Source organism: Gouania willdenowi, chromosome 11 (assembly GCF_900634775.1).
Source record: "Gouania willdenowi chromosome 11, fGouWil2.1, whole genome shotgun sequence".
In the NCBI taxonomy this organism is placed as follows: Eukaryota; Metazoa; Chordata; class Actinopteri; order Blenniiformes; family Gobiesocidae; genus Gouania; species Gouania willdenowi.
The window spans coordinates 25,750,588-25,772,597 of record NC_041054.1 but is presented as its reverse complement, the minus strand read 5'-3'; the positions used below and the strand labels follow the sequence as shown (position 1 = coordinate 25,772,597).

Here is a 22,010-nt window from a genome sequence, read left to right as displayed (position 1 = left end):
GAATATAAAGATTTGTAGTAATTTCTGAATATTTCATTAATTTCTTCTGGATCAAATAGTTCATTTTTAGTTCCGGGTTCTCTAATTTTATGTATTGAGTTATGAAATGGTCTTTTAAGTGGAATGTGTGCACAATTCACATCAGTTGTGTGTGGAAAACATGTGCAGAATTAAAACAACAACTGTCAGTAATCAGAACATTGCTGCAGTGCATTTATTGCCACAGAACATTATCAGTCTGTAAATTCATTGGGCATCAACCACAACGGATGGGAGTCTTAACAGCTCAAACATTCTGGCCTTTTCTACTCAACTCCCACGCATTTTGTGGCTTTTGTGCTATGGTTGAACTCCATTGTTCATATATGCACAGATAATGAGATCTTTACTCTTAAAAATGGCACTATCACCAGTGAGGCTGAATGCTTTGCTGATGTGAGCCCTAAAGGAGGAAACGCAGCTCACTGCCTCTCACATCCATGAAGTTGCGACTGTCAGGCAAAGAAAAAGTTGAGAAAAGAAGGTAATTAGTGCCACTTTAACGCACTGTCAGAAAGGGCACGATAACCCAATTTGATAATCACATCAGACAGGATGAATACAAGCACACAGAAAAAAATATACTGCATTTTAACATATTCAGATATCAAAGCCTCTGCTTGGCATTTGAGTACCACGTTGTGTTGAGAGCTTAGAGATTAAATACTATGAGGTATACATTTTTCTCTCCATCTCTGAGCCATCAGCATTACTTGCTATCATCTTGGATGTCAAACTGTCTGTTGGGTTTGGTGGACTCCAGCATAAGTTCATACAGCTGTCCGATATGTTCATCCTGGAAGTGTCGGAGTTTTTCCTCTGACAGGTTGGCCCCAAACTTTACTGAGCTGATCTGCTTCCCAACTGAATCCAGGACTTGAGTCTGCAGGGTGACTTTGTAGTTCTGTGAGGGTGGGTAGAAAAAACAAGACATGACATGAAATCAGCACATGACCAGATTACAAGCAGCATTTAGTACCTGGAGTTCCACATCCATTCCTCTATTCAGAATCATTAAACACATGACAGAGTGAGACCTGTGCAATTTATTTCAAGACGTATAGGCTCAGTTTGAAAACCTTTTAAAGGAAAACAAGAAACATTATGTAATTTGTACAGTAGTACAAACATTTACACTACTACTACTTCACCTACAAAACACACTATCATTCAACACTGTAAAAGAGCTACAAATACAAAGCAGAACAAAGTATAGAGCCCATAAAAATCTGCATTTGCTGGAGCTGTTGTCACTTTCTGCAGGTTCCTTAGCCATTTGCATTTCATTTCAGTCAGATTTTTGAGTTGTGCTAATTTTTTCCCCACTAAGCTTTGGTGCATTGTCCATTTGCACTGTAAAGCTCTGTCCAGAGTTCTATGTATTTCCATGTGCATGAGGAGAGCATTTTGCTGAAAAAATGTTTTTGTTAGGTTTTACATCATCAGTAAATATTACAGAACAAGTCTCGTCTTTATTATTTAGCCATCTATGTTCACATCATTACCACTATGCTGCTTCAGTCATGAGGTAATCGACTTTGGATCATAAGCAGTTCCTCCTCTTTCTATCTGCTGACTTCCATCATTGATAGAAGTTAAAGTTGACATCCAGAGTTTCTGAGAAATCTATGTTTTTGAATCATTCTTTTGAAATATGAAAAAAAATACCTATATAGTCTTTTACTATGGTCTACTGCCGGTGGTCATTCAAATACATTAATGTATATAAGTCCCGCCTTCGTCCATAGACCCCTATACAAATGCAAGAAAGTGCCGACTTCGCCCAGCCAATAGGCTTCGACTTCGGCAACCAGGTATCACTGAGCAGCATAGCGTCATGGAGGAGCACTCCGAAACTCCAGTTACCCATTCCACGATTGCCAATCTATAAAGCTTCTACTAAAAGACAAAAGAAAAGTCCAGGTACAAAGCTTGTGGATCAACATCTTCGTAACCGCAACAGAATTTATCTTTGAGCTGCTTTTCAAAGGTGGAGGGACTTGCTGCTTTTAAAAGGATTCCGAACGGACCAGGAATTCGTGACATTTCTCATGGACATGTTTTAATTAAAAGTTATGGCACTCTAACAATAAATGTGTAGTTATTGTAGTTATGCAACATTGTTATGTTATGCAATGTGCACAAACGTAGAGGCGTAGCTTCTGGTAGATTGGTAAAGGCAGGGAAGGAAGTAGAGCTGTTGAGGGCGGGATATTGAGACATTCTCTCAGAAACTCCGGATAGCTGCTTTAAGCTTTTGTCTGATCCATTAATAAAGTGTGGTTGATCACAACCACAAGCAAGAACCACTGTGTATTTTTTGAGACTGTGTTTGCTCTGTAAATCACTTTACCTATTTTGGCTAAAAACAAGTTTTTGAGATCAGCTCTGATCTGTCCCAACTTTGCCTCTATAATGGTTCAAATCTCTACATCCACGGATCTTTATTTTTTTAAGAGGGCACTTAGACACCATTAACCTCTTATACAGAACTAAAATGGTGAACGGTAGTCAAAACATTAAATCAGAACTAAGTAACTTGAGCTTAGCTCTCCCCTTAAAAGTCCCCTTTGGTTGTGTCACTGTCGTAAAAACTCTGCACCCACCGCCGCCTGCCCCACCCTACAGCTACATGCGCACCTTTGCTCTCCCAAGACGGTAGAAATGATCACAAATTCTATTACAACAGTGACAATAAGGGTACTTTCACACATATAGTTCCTTGTGACCATGTGAACAGCATGAGGAAGAGAGACAAGTTGGATTCATGGATGAATAGATGGATGGATATTTGTGTGTGTGCTGCCTGATGAGCGCTGGGTTGCAAGTGTGTGTGCAGCATGATTTCTGCTGAGCTGTCACTGCATGGAGTTGCTCCGTTCCTCGAAACAAAAGTCTTCTCTGCCTTTTTGTTGCTGGCTCCACCATGATATAAGTTTGAGAAAAGTGAATTTGTGGACAACCGTGTGCAGCCACAGAGCTGGTCATAATCTAGCATTAGTTTGAATTGGGCTGCCGTAAAGCAGTACGTCTTGCCACCGGGTCGGAGGCAGGGAAAGTTGCAAGTGCGGTTTTCTGGCCAGAGGCAGCAGGGGGGGATGAAAGACCCCCCAATCACTTGTATTATCCTCACAGGGACTATGAGAAGGATTTATTAAGGTGAAAAATTTACTTAGTTCTGCTTTAAAAGCTCATGTAAATCCAGAGCTGCCATATGACAAGTTAATTTTAATTTACGTGCGAATAATTGATTATCGTCTCTGCCTTTTCTGCCCATGTACTTTACCCCTCTGTCCCTCTCTTTCTCCCGTGTGCATGTTCGTAACGTGACAATATTCCCAGAAATATTGAGCACACTTCACAACAGACCTTTGAATTGTGAAGACAAAGAAGGCATCTGAAGGGTCTGCTTAGTGACTTAAGCCTAAATCATGCTATTCTGTCACGTGAACACCGTAGCTACGAGGAGCCCTCTGCGCCTTGATGTACGCCTCTTAAAAATCCTGACAACGCGATGCGGACTGCAAGGACTGTGATTGGGCCGCTTCAAACCAATTTAAATTACAATTCAATTATGATTGAGGTGACTCATTTTTTTCAAATACAATTAAAATTACAAATATTTTCCTCCTGAATGTCGAATACAATTACATTCTTAATTACTGAAATTCAATTACAATTGATCACAATTACTGAGCCTTTAATAAATAAGTCCAGAAAACATAACCTTCCTCTTGTGTTTTGTGTGTCTTGCTTTCTGCTAGCATTATAATGATAAGGAGTCCATTTTGACTAATGTCTTAAATCAGCTGTAAAATATAGTAAAAAATATTATCTATCATCTAAACATTTTCTCATCGCTTGGTTATCTTGTTAGGCTTGTTATTCTGTCAGTACAACACTCGATTTTAATTCTTTTAAACAGTAAACTAATCCTAAAGAGAAGTGACAGGTAGTAGAAAAAGTTGATATGAAACATATTCTAATAATTATTAACTACGTATGTATGTAAGCTATAGAACATAGTTCCCCAATTTTGCATCAAACTAAAAAGCAAGGGAGGTCTGTGTGTGTGCATTCGTGCGTGCGGAACAAATATCTCCCCGGCGAGTTCGACCTGAAACTCGATCAACAGGTTCCAAATACCCCAAGTGTGTGTATCTGTTATTTTGAAGTAATTTGGTCATTTCAAAATGTTTATTTTAATTTTATTTCACTTCTGGACGGCCCTGAAATGAAACCTATTCAACTTTTGACCTCAGGGTGTGAGGGAGCGCTAGCGCACCGTCTATATCTATTTCACTGCACAGTTCCTCAACCGAGCAAGAGTCACGTGTGCGGCCAGAGCCAATCGCTGTGCACACAGCCAAGCAGACACAGAGTGTAAACACACGAATGACAGAGAGCGAGATAGTCTGAATAGATCATTTGAAACCGTCAGCCACTGGTGAGTCTTTTGCAGACACGTTTCCCATTGTTTAAACCATATAACTGTTGCTCAATAACGCGCTGTTTCACTAGAGTCAGTATTGAACTCAAACTGTTCAATACTCCATCTGGAAAACTGCAGATTCTGCGTCATGCCGTGCCTGGAAGTTAAGCTCTGACCACTCGGTTCGAAGGTTTTTTTTAAAAAGGCAGCCAAATTGTCGATAATACTTAAATTTACTTACTCACTCATGTAGTATGGAGCTTTACGTTTTGTTTTGCGCAGTTTTGTTACTTTTCTGATTGGCGCTACAATGTCTATGGAGTTTGGTTGTCAGCGTCTCAAACATTTCACGGAACACACACACACAGTATTTATTTATTTATTTAAATATACTTAAATGAGTAAAATAAAACACAAAAAAATTCACAAAAAGACAACTGAAAGAATAAAAAATACACATGACTCCAAAAAACATACATTACAGAAAAATACAACAAAAATATGAAAATGACTCAAAATACACAAAACTAAATATTTATACAAAAAATACACAAAATGACAACACAATCACACTAAAATGGCAACAAATAACTATAATTATACAAAAAATGCACAAAAGCACAACAGAAAGATACACAAATACACATAATGACTCCAAAAAAAAACATACAGTACATTACAGAAAAATACACCAAACAAAAAAAATAAAAGTGAGTAAAAAAAAACAAAAACAAACACATTTATCATGTTCATGTCCCATAGAACTAAACCATGGAATTCGCACACGCTGTTTTATTTTTCACCCGAAAATAAACCCCTTTTCTTATTTGGTGATCAAAACGTTAGTTTGACCGTACGCTATTTAGACCGGACAGACCTCACCCGGAAGTGATTGACGGCAATGGCTGCTGTGTTGAAAGCTACACATTTCTCTGCAGCGCGTGCAAGAGAGAAAAAAACATATATTACAAAAAAAATACACCAAACGACAACAAAAATATGAAAATGACTCAAAATACACTAAACTAAATACTTATCCAAAAAATACACTAAAATGACAACAGAAATGCACAAAACTAAATATTTATACAAAAAATACACAAAATAACAGAAATGAACAAAATTACACAAAATGACTCCAGAATCACACTACAATGGCAACAAAGTTCTCAGATACACCTTGTGGTGCCCCTGGACACATCATCAGTGATGTAACCTGGGATCACAGGGGGTTTCGGGTCTTTCAACAATCAGACCCCCTCCTCCAGGCGACCCAACTGGGGTTGATCAAGCCCCAGCTTGTGCCCAGGTAGCGCTACCCTACGAGCCACTCCTCTCCTCTTCTGATCCACAGCCACCTTGATGCCACTTCTGCAGCATCTGTAGCCAACTTGATGGCCTTTCGCTGGCTGGCTCCAGCAATACCCAGCATCTTGTAGGCCCTGCAGAGAGACTGGCCCGCAAATCCTCTGCATCCTACTTCGATGGGTTGGCATCTTGCCCGCCAACCATTGCTCCTGCACTCCTCCACTAGCTCGGAGTACTTAGCCCTCTTCCTCTCATGGGCCTCCTCCATTCGGTCCTCCCACGGCACAGTAAGCTCCAGAAGAACTACCTGCTTGGTGGCTACTGAAGTAATCACAATGTCTGGCCTCAAAGTTGTTTTTGCGACCTCTTCGGGGAACTTTAGTTGCTTCCCCAGGTCAACCTTTAGCACCCAATCACGCGCCGTTGCCAACAGGCCAGGGGAGGTATTTTGGGTGGTCACTGCAACCTTCTCCCCAGCTCTGACGAAAGTGATGCTCTTCTTCACTGGGCGAAGGCTCTTGCTGTGGCTAATCCCGCAGCAGATGGAATTAGCTATTGCCTTAAGGACCTGGTCGTGTCTCCAGCGGTAGCGCCCTTCATCTAGGGCTTTCGAACAGCAGCTGAGGATGTGCTCCAAGGTTCCTCTCCTCTGGCAGAGGGGGCAAGCCGGTGTCTCTGCCTTCCCCCAGATGCAAAGGTTGGATGGGCTAGGCAGCACGTCATAAACCGCCTGGATCAAGAATTTGATTCGGTGGGGCTCAGCTTTCCACAGCTCGGTCCATGTGATTTTACGCTCCAGCGCTTGCTCCCATCTCATCCAGGCTCCCTGCTGCTGCATTCCCACCATCTGGCTGGCCCGCTTCTCCTCTAGTCCTGCTCGCACCTCCTCGAGGATCAGCGCCCTCCTCTCTCTCTTCTTTGCTTTATTAAAGTGAGTTCTACCACTACCCAGGCCAGCTCTTCCTTGTGCCACTTTGCCCACCAGTACCCTCTGCCGTACCCTAGACTCCGCAACGTCCACGGCCACAGCAGCTCTCCACTTCCATCCCGTCCGGACCTCAATCCCAGCCTGGGCAACCTTTGGGTCACTAGACTCCCGGTATTGAAGCAGCTCCCTGGACCGGGTCACCATGAACTCTTCACTTAGGCTGCTCATAGGGAGCTTCAGCTTGTTGCTTTGCCCATATAGGGCAATGCTGCTCAGGCTTCGCGGCAGTCCTAGCCACCTGCGGAGAAACCTGCTGACCCTCATCTCGAAGCCTTCCACTGTTGAAATGGGGAAATCATAGACCAAGAGGGGCCAGAGGATCCGAGGGAGAATGCCATGCTGGTAAATCCAGGCCTTGAACTTTCCAAGGAGGCCAGACTTGTCCACCGCGGCCAACCAGGTCTCCAGCTCCTGATTCGTTGATTGTGTGGAAGCTGCGTCTCTCAGGCTACAGTTGAACACCTTTCCCAGGCTCTTCACTGGTTTCTCTGTTAGTGATGGAATCTTGGTGGTGCCAAGGGAGAAACTAAACTTGCCAGTGACCTTCCCTTTCTTCAGCACGAAGGACCTAGACTTAGCTGGCTTAAAGCTCATACGAGCCCACGAGATCAACTCCTCAAGGCCACTTAGAATCCACCTGCAGCCTGGGACAGATGTCGTTGTCACCGTCAAGTCATCCATGAAGGCTCGGATTGGTGGCTGTCGGACTCCGGACTTACTGAGGGGCCCCCTGCACTGAACTTCCGCAGACTTAACCAGCATGTTCATGGACAGTGCAAAGAGGATGACAGAAATTGTGCATCCGGTGATGATTCCCTTTCCGAGTTTGTGCCAGTCTGAAGTTGTTGATCCAGAGGAGACTCTCAGGCTAAAGTTGGAATAGTAGTCCAGGATCAGATCTTTGACCTTCTTTGGGACGTGGTGCCTGTTTAGTGCCTCTTCGACCAGCTTGTGGGGTATGGATCCATAGGCATTTGCAAGGTCCAGCCACAACACAGCCAGGTCGCCCTTGTTCTCTCTGGCTTCCCTGATGAGCTGGGTAACCACACCTGTGTGCTCCAGACACCCGGAAACCTTAGGGATCTCTCCTTTCTGGACCGAGGTGTCGATGTAGGAGTTTTTCAGGAGGAAGTCTGTCAGTCGCCTAGAGACGAGGCTGAAGAAGATCTTCCCTTCAACACTTAGCAGCGAGATGGCTCGGAACTGGTTGAGGTTCTGTGACTTTTCCTCCTTCGGGATCCACACACCCTCTGCCTGTCTCCACTGGTCAGCCACTTTGCCCTTCCTCCAGATTACCTTCAGGATCTTCCAAAGCCTGTGGAGTAGCCTGGGGCAGTTCTTATACACCTTATAAGGTACTCCACTGGGCCCCGGAGCAGAGCTCGCTCTGGCCCTTTTGACCACTTCCTGAATCTCCTTCCAAGCGGGCTCCTTCCCGTTGAAATCCCAAGTTGGTGCAGGTGGATCAATTAGGGACCTGCAGGGGCCCAGGTCTTGCTCTCTGCAGGAATCGCTGTAGGTCTCCTTGAGGTAGTGGTCAACCTCAGCTTTGGAGCAGGTAAGTTGGCCACTGCGCTTCTGCCCTAGCAGCTGCTTTGTGAACCCAAACGGATTTGCAAGGAAGGCAGCTCGCTTCCTAGACCTCTCTTTCCTCCTCCTCCTGTGCCCCTCTGCCCTTCTCAAGGTCATCAGCCTCTTGCGGATTATGCTGCGCAGCTCTGCAAGAGGTTCCTTCTCCTCTTCACTTGCTGCCTTGAACTGCTGCTTTAATCTCTTTAGTTCTTGTCTGAGCTGATGTATCTTGCTAGCTCTGTTGTTCATGATGTAGGGGAGCTTTACTGTTCGTTTCTCTGCTAGCCCAAACTTCTCTGCTGCTAAGCTGATGATGATTGTCGTCATCGCCTTGAGGCGTCGATCAGCCTCCCCTTTAACAGTTGCTTCAAGAATGGTGTCTGCAACTTCATCGAATTGGAGCCACTCCTTCTCCTTGCTAGCTTGGGGCCACTTCACCCGACGATGTTCTGATGTCCCATGCACATCTGGTGCCAGCGTCACGTGGAGGCTCCGGGCACTGTGGGGTGACTCCGGGCCAGGCTCCTCCGGCGTCTCACCAGGCGTAGTTCCTGCGCGCTGTGACTCTGACTCCTTTTGCACACACTTCATCTTGGCCTGGTGGATCCGCAGGCCATGTCGGTTCTTGCATCTCTGGCCACATATACATTCCATAGTCTAACTATAATTATACAAAAAATGCACAAAAACACAACAGAAAGATACGCAAATACACATAATGATTCCAAAAAACATACATTACAGAGAGGACATTACACCAAACAAAAAAAATATAAAAGTGAGTAAAAAAAAAACAACAAACACATTTATCATGTTCATGTCCCATAGAATTAAACCAGGGAAATCACACATGCTGTTTTATTTTGCACCCAAAAAATAAACCCCTTTATAACATTACAGAGTATGTACACCTCTTTGTACATCCAACCTTCAAACACATACTCATTTGGCCATAATTAACTCTACTTAAGCTCCCACATTAATGCATACTTCTGACGGGCACTGTACGAGTTTAATTAAATTGCAATTGATAGTTTTTATAGAATTTTTTAATGCCAAGTACAATTAAATTATAATTACAACAGCAACAGATTTTTTTCAATTATGATTACAATTATAATTATGTCATAATTGTAATTAATTATCAATTACACAATTGCAATTATAATTGACCCTGCCACCATTTTACAAGTTTTTGCGGAGTGGCTTGAATTTTGCATCTACAATGGATCAAGTCGAAGAGAATCAAGACAGTCAAAGAGCGCCATTGTTTTATTATTTGCTTTCATGGCTGCACCACACATGAAGCAGCTCGAAACAAAATATGATCACGGAGAAAACGTGCTTTCTGTTATTACTAAGGCAAGTTGGCTTTCCGGATGAAACTAATCATTCTAAAATAGTTTTAAAAGGTAATCAATCATTTGTATCAATACAAGAAAATGACGAGAAAAGACATCATGTGCCAGCAGACAACAAAAGAGCATGGCGGGGAAGCTGAGGGCGAGACACTAGCTGCGTTTCTATTACCGTTGGAAATGTGAGAGGAGACCGGGACATTTCTTAGCATTATAATTTTTACTGCCACATTAGACGTGAAACAACAAAAGAATGTTATGAGGAGGTTCTGAGCGTCCGTCTTTCTGCAGCGAAGTCTCGCGGGATGAGATTTCACGGGAGTTACTAGGCTCCTGCCCAAAACCACCTTCAATGGAAACACGTTCAAAGTGCAATTATACTTTGTCGACATTTTTAAATATTGCTTTTATTTTGCGAAAATCTGTAATGGAAACCAAGCAATTGATAAATCCCCTTGGGGTCCCGTGTGTGGAAACACTTTGGCTTTTGCACAGAGATTCTAAAGGAGTCACTCACTGTGTCCACTGTCGATCGCCAGGCCCTACTGGCAGTGTTCACTGCAGCAGTAGCAGTAGCATTAGCGTCTGCAGGAGCCTGATGATAACTGTCATGTTAAAATGAAAAGTAGTAGGTTCAACCACTGCATATTTAATGTGAAAAGATCTTGGATGCATTTCATTTTTGATATTAATATTGTATGATTTTTATATTGAAAAAGCAAGCAGAGGAGTCAGGTAAACCTAATATGTATTTTTATTGAGTGGAGGAGGGGTCTTGTTCACAAATAAGGGAAGGATGGACCAAGTGATTGGCGGATTGGTGCGGCATCTGGATTTACCGGTTGATCTTTGTTTCTACCCTCACCTGTGGTCATGACCAAAAGAAAGAGGTACAAGTGGCCAAGATCAGTTTCCTCCATAGGGTGGCTGGGCTCTCCCTTAGAGAGAGGGTGAGAAGCTCAGTCATCTGGGAGAGGCACGGAGTAGAACTGCTGCTATTCCGCATCAAGAAGAGCCAGATGAGGTGACTCGGGCCCCTAATTAGGATGCTCTCCGGAAGCCTCCCTAGTGAGGTGTTTAGTAGGGTGTAACGATTCACTAAACTCCCGATACGATTTGATTCCCAATACGATTCTCTCACGATTTATTGTACAAAATGGGATACAAAATACTGTACTATTTTCCTTTTTTATTTCATTGTCAAAAAAATCCCTTGATAAACTATTCCAAACAATGCAATTTAAAAATAAATGTTGAATGAAATAAATAAAGGAATAGTACAAATGAAGAAGAAGCCTATTCATTTAAATTCTGGTTCTATAGTAAACAATGCAAAACTGCATAATAGTTATTTTTCTTTTTTAAAAGTGCAACTGAAAATGTATTTTGTGCCTTAACAATTGGACTTTAAAAAAAAAAAACAGTCTGCACTGTATTTACGTCGGATATTTGTTTGGACCAGCAGAGGGTGCTGGTAACCCAGTGGTCGGTTGGCGTGCAGATATTATTGCAGTGAAGAAGAGATGCTATGCTAGCAGACAGAGCTAATAGAAAAACGTAACTTTTACAGATATTCACGTAATATTACCGATATTCTTTTGGTGCTAAAGGAATTATTTATGAACATGTTTAAGAGTAGAAAGTGGCCAGACAGAAAGTAGTAGCAGATTCCGCCCGCAGCCTACACTTTTGGACGAGAAGGATAAATATATATATTGCGCCCTCTGCTGTTTTAAAAAAAGTACTGCGATTTCAGAGCATCGATGTGAACCGTAATACATATGAATCGATTTTTAACTGCCTTACGATTAATCGTTACATCCCTAGTGTTCAGGGCACGTCCCCCCAGAAGGAGACCCGAAGTAAGACCCAGTACACGCTGGAGAGACTATTTCTCCCCGCTGGCCTGGGAATGCCTCGGGATTTACCAGGAAAAGCTAGACAAAATGGCTGGGGAGAGGGAAGTCTGGGTCTCGCTGCTAAGGACGCTGCCCCCACGACCTGACTATGGATAAGGGGCAGAAGATGGATGGATGGATAGATGGACATAATGAGTATTGAAAATGAGAGCAGAAAAGTTAACATCCTGTTAATTTAAACTGAAGTGTTGGTTGGACTTTATTCAAATAAAATGTGATAACATTTGTCATTAAATATTCTTTGCTTACTGTATGTTCATAATAAATGTATAGACAATTCCCTTACAAGAAACAACAAGAATCTAAAAAACCTCACCTGTACTGTCCAGTATCAAGGTATTTATTTCACAGTCAAACAGGTTGAATTATTATTTTGGATAAAAAGTTACTGAATTGATTTCAAGTCACTGAATCATTACAGATGGAATCTAAATTAACCAATATCATCTTTGAATCAAATTGGCAACAATGAATTGTGAATCAAATCAAATCATTGTTAAAATGAATTGTTACAGCCTAGTTATTACTAATACTCTGCCATATCTCTGTACCTACAATGTACATTTAATTTAAAACAGACTATGTGTATTATATTAACAGCAAACCATGACTGACATGCTGCGGAGCCTGCCAGAGGAGAGCAGACATGTTACCACGACAGTGTTACACTTTTATACCAAAATGTTCCAATGCATTCACTCATACCTCTGCAAAAAAAAGCAATCTGGGTCATTGATATGAAAGGATATAGAGATCACACCAATACATTTTTCTTACAATCAAAACTAGTAAAATTCAAAGATCTCGCGGGACTACAAACAGCACAAATTATATTCAAAGCAAAAAACAATTAATTGCCAACAAAATATATAAAAAAAACATTCACTAAAAGTGAACAGGGTTATAGCTCAAGGGTAAAATTAAATTGCAAAATTCAGAGCACAACAAGGAGCTTTTGTGTTCCTATATGTGGAATTAAATTATGGAACAGTTTGAATGTGGGGTTAAAAGAATGTCCAGACATCATCATCATCATCATATATATATATATATATATATATATATATATATATATATATATATATATATATATATATATATATAAGAGTGAGGGTGTTTAACAATCACTGGGTGCTTATGATTTATTTAATTATGTGGGTATTTATTTACTCTTTTTTTATTTGTTGGTATAACCTTGAGATTGTCTTTGTATGTGCCTACATACAGTATGTATGTGCATGGATATGTGAGATAAAGATAATTAAGATGATAAGTTGAGTAATTTATTTATTTATTGTATAGATTATATATATATATATACATATGTTCTTTTTTGTCTGCTGCTGCAGCCCAGTAAAGCAGTGTCTACAGGGTGGCCATCTTGGAACGGTGGCAATCGCTCCAACAGTGCAATATATCTATAGAGGAATGATGTAATAAACATCAGACATGATAGACAGACAGATAGATAGACAGATAGGCACACATAAATAGAACAAAAGGAACCCAGAAAATGTTCAGATGTGCTCAGGTTTTTATTGACAACATTGTTTAAGGCTGCTGCACGTATGTATCCCTGAATCCATTTAGCACATTTCCCTCTGATGTATATGTATAGTAAGCGAAGCTCACAAGGCGAGCAAAAATATGGGAGGAGGACATGCAAATAAATTAATGTAGTTGGTGCAAAGCAATTCATCGAATCTGGAACCATTTGCGGCGATTGTTTTAGCACAGTAAAGTAGTATGGCTGACAAGCAGGTGCAAACACACACGCAGAGATCATCGCTACAAAGCACAGCGGAGATGGGAAAAAAGGCTCCAGTTAACCTTTCTAGTATAAGAAAATAATTCAAATAAAATAATAGTCAATATTAACATCCACTGAATGAGAAAATAAAGTGTAAGTAAAGTGTGTGTGAGGGAGAGAAAAAGCGGGATGCCTTAAGCCCGTGTGGAGTCCGGTGTGTGTGTGTCCGCTGTGGAGCAGATCAGAGAATGCTGTGCGCGGACCTATATGGATGTCATTATTAATTGTTTGTGCAGCAGACAGAAGTCCATCTGCCTCCAATTTACCTTCCTCAAATGTCATTGTGTGCTTCTGTGCCCCTCACCTCTCCACATTGAATGAGCAAAACGCTCATTTTAATCGGGCGGTCTGCAGCACTTCTGTACGCGCACTAATCATTGCTGCAATCTTAGTGAATTCCTCGCAGCAGTTGCGTCACCAAAGGATTTAAGGACGCAACTGGTTTACCACCCTTTATTTCAGATCTTAGTGAATCCGCTCCCCAGACAGCTTTGTCAATGCAGCCGGGAACTTGAATCATGTTGACTTTAAACTGATCATGCTTAAATGCCACAAGAACGTGTCATTTGCCACATGAGAGGACAAATAAACGACAATGCGAAGACAATTATTCCTGGAACATTGAAGACGACCTCATAGGAAGTGATCCTATCTCCCTCATTCTGACACCATTGCACAGACAACAGATCTTCAGAATGACACCTACCAACAGTGCAAGTATGGAGTGCTAAGCAAGAATGTAAAGAACAGATTGAATGACACTTCAGTATCAATAACTCCCCCACCACATTGAATGGCATCAACGCACTGACAGATTACAAAACCACAAATCAGCTCCTCACCCAAGCTGATGACAAGCAAATGCTGGTCTTTGAGTCCATCAGGTGAGGACCATCTGAAGGGAGTCGCTGTGAATAATGCAGTTGGTCCAGATGGAGTGCCTGGGTGGGCTATGTAGGTATGGGCTGACCAGCTTACAGAGTTTTTAAAGGGCACATGACACCAGTTTTGACATCTTACGTTTTTAACGCCATCTATGAAGAATAATTTAATTTAATTTACCATCGTATTTTCCATTTCCGCCTAGCGCCGCTGCTGAAATCCAGCAGTCTAACTGTGACATCAGCTTGGAAATACTTAGCTCGTGGGTCATATATCCAAAGCATGTGAAAGTTTGACTTCTGGAGAAGTTCACTTTGAAAATGGTTGCCCTTCATACTCAGATAATTCTAAGCAGGGGTTGCCGACAGATATTTCGCTCGAAGGATTCATCCAGCTGGTGCTCTACAACGTGCAAACAATGTAGTTTACACTGTAGTGAAAGACGTCTGATGTTATTCAAATGGATACATATTACAGAACAAAGTGTGCGTGCACGCCGATGCGTTAATCTGAGGAGTTCCCACACTTGCTTTCCACACAAACAAACGTAAATGTGTCATTAGTATGAGGAAAAAATTATATTTTAACTGTGTTGGGTTGGGGCTGAACCAGCATTCTAATATGAACCCAATATGATGAGAAAGCAGCCCAGCTGTATGTGCTCGGCTGTAGAACATCAAGCTGTGTGTAAATGAGGAAACCCCATTTGCAGAAGTCTTCTTACATGAACTGCTACACGGTATGGAGGCAGCTTTAAGAGTAGTTGTTGTAATTATTATAATTATGATGCTATCTAACTCCAAAGGTGTCATCAGTGGGAGCTTTCACACTGCAGTAAAGCTGAAGGGAGCCTTGCACGGTCCTCTTTGCTACATCACAACAAACCCATACTGTATGGTGGTCAAACTCTAAAAAGCAGACTGTAAATGCACAAAAAGCAACAGTAAAATGCAATTTTTTTTCCCTCACATTTTTTTTTTTTTAAATGTAAAATTTAACATTAAGATGGACATAAAGTAAACTATTTTGTGGATGCACTATTTAGGATGTGTTTTTGCATTTTGCATCAACATGAATGTTGTCCCAACATGTTTCAAAACCTTCACGATTGTCCCGGCACTAGGGCTGAAACAATTCATCGAGTTACAGTAGTCCCTCGTTTATCGCAGGGGTTACATTCTAAAAATAACCTGCAATAGGCGAAATCCGCAAAGTAGTCAGCTTTATTATTATTAGACCATGTTACAGAGGTGGAGTCCTCCACGCCCCTCTGCGCTTGCCTTAGGACAGTTTCCCTCCCATTGCTATCAGGATAGCTGTGTTCATCGCCATGACAACTGTTGTGATGGTGATGAATATTATTTTATGGAGACGGTGTCAGTCCCCCGACCCATATTTCACAATGATTTTAACATAAAATCAAATAAAAGAGCTATCAATTATAAAAATCTGAAAAAAATTAAAATCTCAAATCTAGAAACACCAAAACATAAAACCATTAGATGTGCTCTATTAAATATTAGATCACTGAGATCCAAATCTCTACTAGTAAATGACCTTATCTCAGAAAATAACTTTGATTTATTCTGTTTAACTGAAACATGGCTGTATCAAGATGACTATGTTAGTTTAAATGAAGCCACTCCTCCCAGTCATTTAAATACTCATATGCCACGAGACATAGGCCGTGGAGGTGGTGTAGCAGCTATTTATCATTCCTCTCTCCTAATCTATCCTAAACCAAAGGCCAATTACACTTCCTTTGAAAGCCTGGTTCTAAATTTATCTCATATCGAATCAAAAACCTGCCAGCCAGTCTTATTTGCGATAATTTACCGTCCTCCAGGCCCTTATTCTGAATTTATATCAGAATTCTCTGAGTTTATATCAAACTTAGTCCTCAGTTCTGATAAAATACTGATAGTAGGAGATTTTAATATCCATGTGGACAAAGATAGTGATAGCCTGAGCTCAGCCTTTATGTCCCTAATAGACTCAGTTGGCTTTTTTCAAACTATTAATGAAGCTACTCATCGTTTAAATCATACTCTTGATCTTGTTCTAACATATGGCCTTGATATTAATGAACTAAAAGTCTACCCTGAAAATCCTCTGCTATCAGATCACTTTTTAATATCTTTTAACATTATCCTAGAGGATCTCGCACTGTGCAATAAAATAGTTACAAGTAGAAATCTATCCAACAGTGCTGTGGCTAAATTTAAAGAGCCCATTCCTGCTGCCTTAAACTCAGTGCACCATCCAATAAATAACTATGATATTAATTATAACCCCTCTCAACTGGATCTGCTTGTCGATAGCTCTGCTAGTCTACTAAAATCCACCTTGGACTCAATTGCCCCATTGAGGGAAAAAACTATTAAACGTCAGAGGAAAGCTCCGTGGTTTAGCTCTGAAACTCACACACTCAAACAAACAACCCGTAAATTAGAGAGAATGTGGCGCTCCAATAAAACAGAGGAGTCACGGATACTTTGGCAAGAAAGCCATAGTAAATACATGACAGCCTTACGACATAGTCGATCTACATACTACTCCTCACTAATTGAAGAAAATAAAAATAATCCGAGGTACCTTTTCAGCACTGTAGCCAGGCTAACACAAAGTCAGAGCTCTATTGAGCCCATGATTCCTCTAGCCCTCAGCTGTGAGGACTTTATGACATTTTTTAACGATAAAATTCACAAGATTAGAGATAAAATTAGCCACTCCCTGCCTTCACCTGGGCCTGCTGTACCATTAAATGTAAATAGGCCTAACCTAAACTGTTTCACACATATAGGACTTCAGGAACTTAACTCTATTATTTCATCCTCCAAACCATCAACCTGCCTTTCAGATCCGATCCCAACTAAGCTGTTTAAAGAAGTTATTCCCCTAGTCTGCCCATCTTTGTTGGAGACAATAAATATATCCCTATCAATAGGCTACGTGCCACAGTCCTTTAAAGTAGCTGTAATCAAACCCCTTCTCAAAAAACCTACTCTTGATTCCAGCACTTTAGCAAACTACAGGCCTATATCTAATCTTCCTTTTATTTCAAAGATTCTTGAGAAAGTTGTGGCAGCTCAGCTCTGTGAATTTCTTCAAAACAACAGCCTGTTCGAGGACTTCCAGTCAGGCTTTAGAGCTCAACACAGCACAGAGACTGCTTTAGTTAAAGTAACTAATGATCTACTCTGGGCTTCAGATGAAGGACGACTCTCAGTGCTGGTTTTATTAGATCTTAGTGCAGCTTTTGACACTATAGATCACTATATTCTACTAGAGAGATTAGAGAAATTACTTGGAATCACAGGGACTGCCCTAAACTGGTTTAAGTCCTACCTATCTGATAGGTACCAGTTTGTACACGTGAATAATAAGTCTTCTGTGTACACTAAAGTAAGCTACGGGGTTCCTCAGGGCTCTGTGCTAGGTCCAATCCTCTTCTGTATCTATATGATCCCCCTTGGTAATGTTATGAGAAAATACTCTGTTAACTTCCACTGCTATGCTGATGATACCCAACTGTATGTATCAATGAAGCCAGGTGAGACAAATCAGCTATCTAAACTTGAGGCCTGTCTAAAGGACATTAGGGCCTGGATGGACCAAAATTTTCTTCTTCTCAACTCAGACAAGACTGAGGTCATTGTACTGGGCCCGCGACACCTTAGAGAAACCTATGCTAACCTAACTGCCCTAGATGGCATTACTCTGGCACAAAGCACAACTGTTAGAAACCTTGGGGTTCTATTTGATCAGGACTTATCCTTCAACTCTCACATAAAACAAACTTCAAGAACTGCCTTCTTTCATCTCCGTAACATTGCTAAAATCAGATCTATCCTGTCTCAGGGCGACGCCGAAAAACTAGTCCATGCTTTTGTTACCTCCAGACTGGATTATTGTAATTCTCTTTTAGCAGGCTGCCCGAGCAAGTCGCTTAAGACACTTCAGCTGGTTCAAAATGCTGCAGCACGTGTACTGACTAAAACTAGGAGAAGAGATCACATTACTCCTGTATTAGCCTCTCTGCATTGGCTTCCCATAAAATATAGAATAGAATTCAAGATTCTTCTTCTCACTTATAAAGCCCTAAATGGACAGGCACCAGTCTATCTCAAGGAGCTTGTAGTGCCATACAATCCCCCCAGAACACTACGCTCTCAAAATGCTGGACTACTCGTTGTTCCATTCATCTCTAAAAGTAGTATAGGAGGAAGAGCTTTCAGTTATCAGGCCCCACTTCTCTGGAACCATCTACCAACCACGGTTCGGGGGGCAGACACCCTCTCTACCTTTAAGGTTAGGCTCAAAACATTCCTCTTTGATAAAGCTTTTAGTTAGGAACCAGCTCATAGCTCATAATTAAGATGCAATAGGCATAGACTGCCGGGTGGGGGGGGGTCTGGCATGCTCGGTTGGAGAGAGGTTGGAGAGGGCGTTAAGAGAGAGGTCATTTAGGTTAGAGAGGGACCGGAGAGGGTCCCATTCCTCTTTCAAACACTCCCTCTATGTCTGCTTCTTCCCTTGTGTGTTTGCTCCTGTACTCCTTCTGGCTTTTGTCTTGCAGGTCCGTGGGATCCTCAGTGTGGAGTTACAGAGACTCAGCGGCTCTGTCTCCACCCTTTTCTCTGCACACACCCAACACAGCATAACGTGGATGGCTGTTCATCATAGGAATGGGATCCACACAAGGTTCCTGCTGCTTAACAGAAGGTTTTCCTTGCCGCCATGATGAATTCATGTTGGGTGTGGGATACATATGTATGTGTATATACGTATATATGCATATGTGTGTATCCATAAAATGAAGAGTCCGTCCTTAAGACTGCTCTACTGTAAAGTGCCTTGAGATACCATTGGTTATGATTTGGCGCTATACAAATAAAGATTGATTGATTGATTGATTGATTGATTGATATTATTATTTTACATGTTTTAAGGCTGTAAAACCCCTCACCACACACTTTATACACTTTTCTCAGACAGGAATTAACATTTCTCTCTTGTTCAAAAACTCTCAAAGTTCAAACCTTTGTAAATTTTAAAACATAAACCTGTTTTCAAACATACAGCACTTCAGAGTCACACGGCTAGCAATCAGACATTGATGCCGAACGCATTCTTTGCTGACGATGATATCAGGCTGTCAACACTGACACCGGTCTGTTCACCCATTCAACCATGGAGTAGAAGCTGTGTGTGATCACCTGGAGCTGTGTGACACGGCCTTTATAACTGGGAATGGACTAGGAAGGATTTGGCGTGGAGGTGAATCAGTGAGGAGGTGGTAGTAGCAGGTAAAAGTTCTTTCTGTAGCACTGAGCTAGCATAGAATTAGCCGCTAATCACACAGGCTTTTTTCACTGGTCGTCTATGTTTATGAGAGGAGAAAAAGGAGTGCAGCTGCTCGCTTCAGCAGGCAGTGAAACTCACTGAGTTGGATGTGTTGCTGGTAGGTGAACGCAGCATTAGCCAATCAGGACGCAGAACGCAGAACGCAATGCGCATTCATACGCTGTAAAAAAATGCATCCAAAATTGCACTGTAAAAAATAATCCACAAAACACAGAGAACACGAAAAGGTGAACCGCGTTATAGCGAGGGACGACGGTACTCGATTACAAAAAGCATTGTTACATTCCTATGATGCGCACTATAAGTGTAAGGATCTTTACTGCAAACAATACCTGGCATACCACAGCAGAACGACTTCAATGATGCAGCATCTGAACCGAAAGCATCAGCATGCTGTTTCAACAAGCATCGCTGAAACAAGGTAATGTAGCGCTAATTTAGGCCTGGGTCGATAATCAATAAATACATAAATTAACCGCAAGATAAATGAAAATGAACGCGGAAGTTTTCCGGCCTCGATATATTGACATATGCATGTGTATTTGGCTGCGCGCCTGTCGGCTGCTGCTGCAGAGGTTAGCGTTAGCAACGGATATAAAACAGCAGATCACTCAAGTCAGTTCTAATAATTTCTCAGTGAACCGGCAGTAATTACTCTGTTTACACTGTTTTTGGCTGCGCGCTATTCTCCCCCTGTACTTAAGTCAGTCACTGCGCGCCTTGATCCCAGTTATGCACTCTGGGTGGAGCGGCCCTGAAATGTGGGCGTTCCCATTCAAATCTGGCTTTATGCGCATTCTCCCGGTGGCTTAAAATCTGGGGGGGTTGTAACTCAAGCTCACTAAAAGATTGACCCTCAGCATTTCTAATATGTTCACATTTAAACAGTGTTGTAAATGCACCAACTGCTGCTGATCTATTTTATCTATTTGTTTGGCACAAACATCTCTTCATTGCAATATGACTTTTCACAGCTGCTGCTCTGAACAATGGTCTTGTCTTGTTATTCTTTGGATTTATGTCTTTTAAATGTGAGATTTTCATTACCACAAAAGTTGTACAAAGTTTAATTGTTGTCATTGATTATTTTAAACAAAAATGCACAAATTGTAATTTATCTATCTATAAAAGAAAAAAAACGTCTGTGTGTGCGCGTGTGTGGAGCGAATAGCTCCCCCTGACGCGGTGCCTGTTCCACCTGAAACGGCTTCCAAATACCCTGAGTGTGTGCATCTGTTATTTTGGAGTAATTTGGTCATTTCCAAATGTTTATTTTAATTTTATTTCACTTCTGGATGGCCCAGAAGTGAAACCTATTCAGCTTTTGACCTCAGAGTGTGAGGGGGCGCTAGCGCACCATCTGTATCTATTTCACTACACAGCTTACTTCCGGTGTGTGCCAGAGCTCCTGTGGACTTCTCTTTTTGGGAAACATACTTTTTTACTGTTCCTTATTAGGTTATGACATTTCAAAAAGTTTATTTTCATGAACTAAGGAAGAGAACATAGGAGGGGGAGGGCCTCTGCTGTGGAGCAGTGGGCGGTAACTTGGTTGGTGAAAAAAGGTCCGAGGTGTCTCCAGGAGGTGGGGGGGTTCCTAGGAGGACTCCACCTAAAATGGCTGCCGTTAAGAGTTTTTAAAGATTACTCAAACATACATGAATGAGCCAAGGCAACACTCCAGGCATGTTTTTAATGAGGAAATGACATAGTAACATGATAAAAATCTTGAAAAAGTCAATTTTACATACTACCCCCCCTTTAAGCAAACATGACTTGGGAAAGCTGAACACTATTAATGACGGGCTGGTGAATCCACTACGTTGTCTGTCTTTGGGAATTATTATTTATTATTGTGTATACACATTTTGAGGGACAACACAAAGATTTTTATTTAAACTGTCTTGCTTGTATTAACTCATTTATTCATGAGAATCTTTGCACAAGTGTGTACATTGTTGGTGATATGAATGCTGACATCTCAGATACAAATGCACTAGTCGCTCTGCATATGAAACAATTATGTGAAGATAGCAATTTGTTATTGTCCAACCAATTACTGTAAGTGAAGCCTGGCACACTACTTCTTGGCTTAACCATTGCATCTCTACTGCTGATGCATATTATATTCTGCAATGAATTATGTATGATTTATCTCTAGCTGACCATGTTCCATTTGTTAAGATTCTTGATGGTGATAGTCTCCCTGAGCTATCCACTGAGGTCAAAGGGACCTGTGGTGCTAAACTACACTGGTCTAAACTCACCAATGAGGACCTCTTGTTATATTTAGGTTTTTTTTTCCAAATTCTATTTTTTTTGTTCAAATATCTGT

General features: G+C 41.4%; 1 protein-coding gene across 1 annotated transcript in view; it reads right to left on the bottom strand.

Annotated features, from left to right (window-relative positions):
* Window positions 1–200: 200 nt before the first annotated feature.
* The window catches only part of sdhaf3 (succinate dehydrogenase complex assembly factor 3), a 41,853-nt gene continuing 20,043 nt past the window's right edge, over window positions 201–22,010 (bottom strand). The window contains exon 2 of the mRNA XM_028461999.1: window positions 201–943. Within this exon, the coding sequence (XP_028317800.1) occupies window positions 749–943 (195 nt within the window). The 3' untranslated portion in view covers window positions 201–748. The remainder of the gene's footprint in view (window positions 944–22,010) is intronic.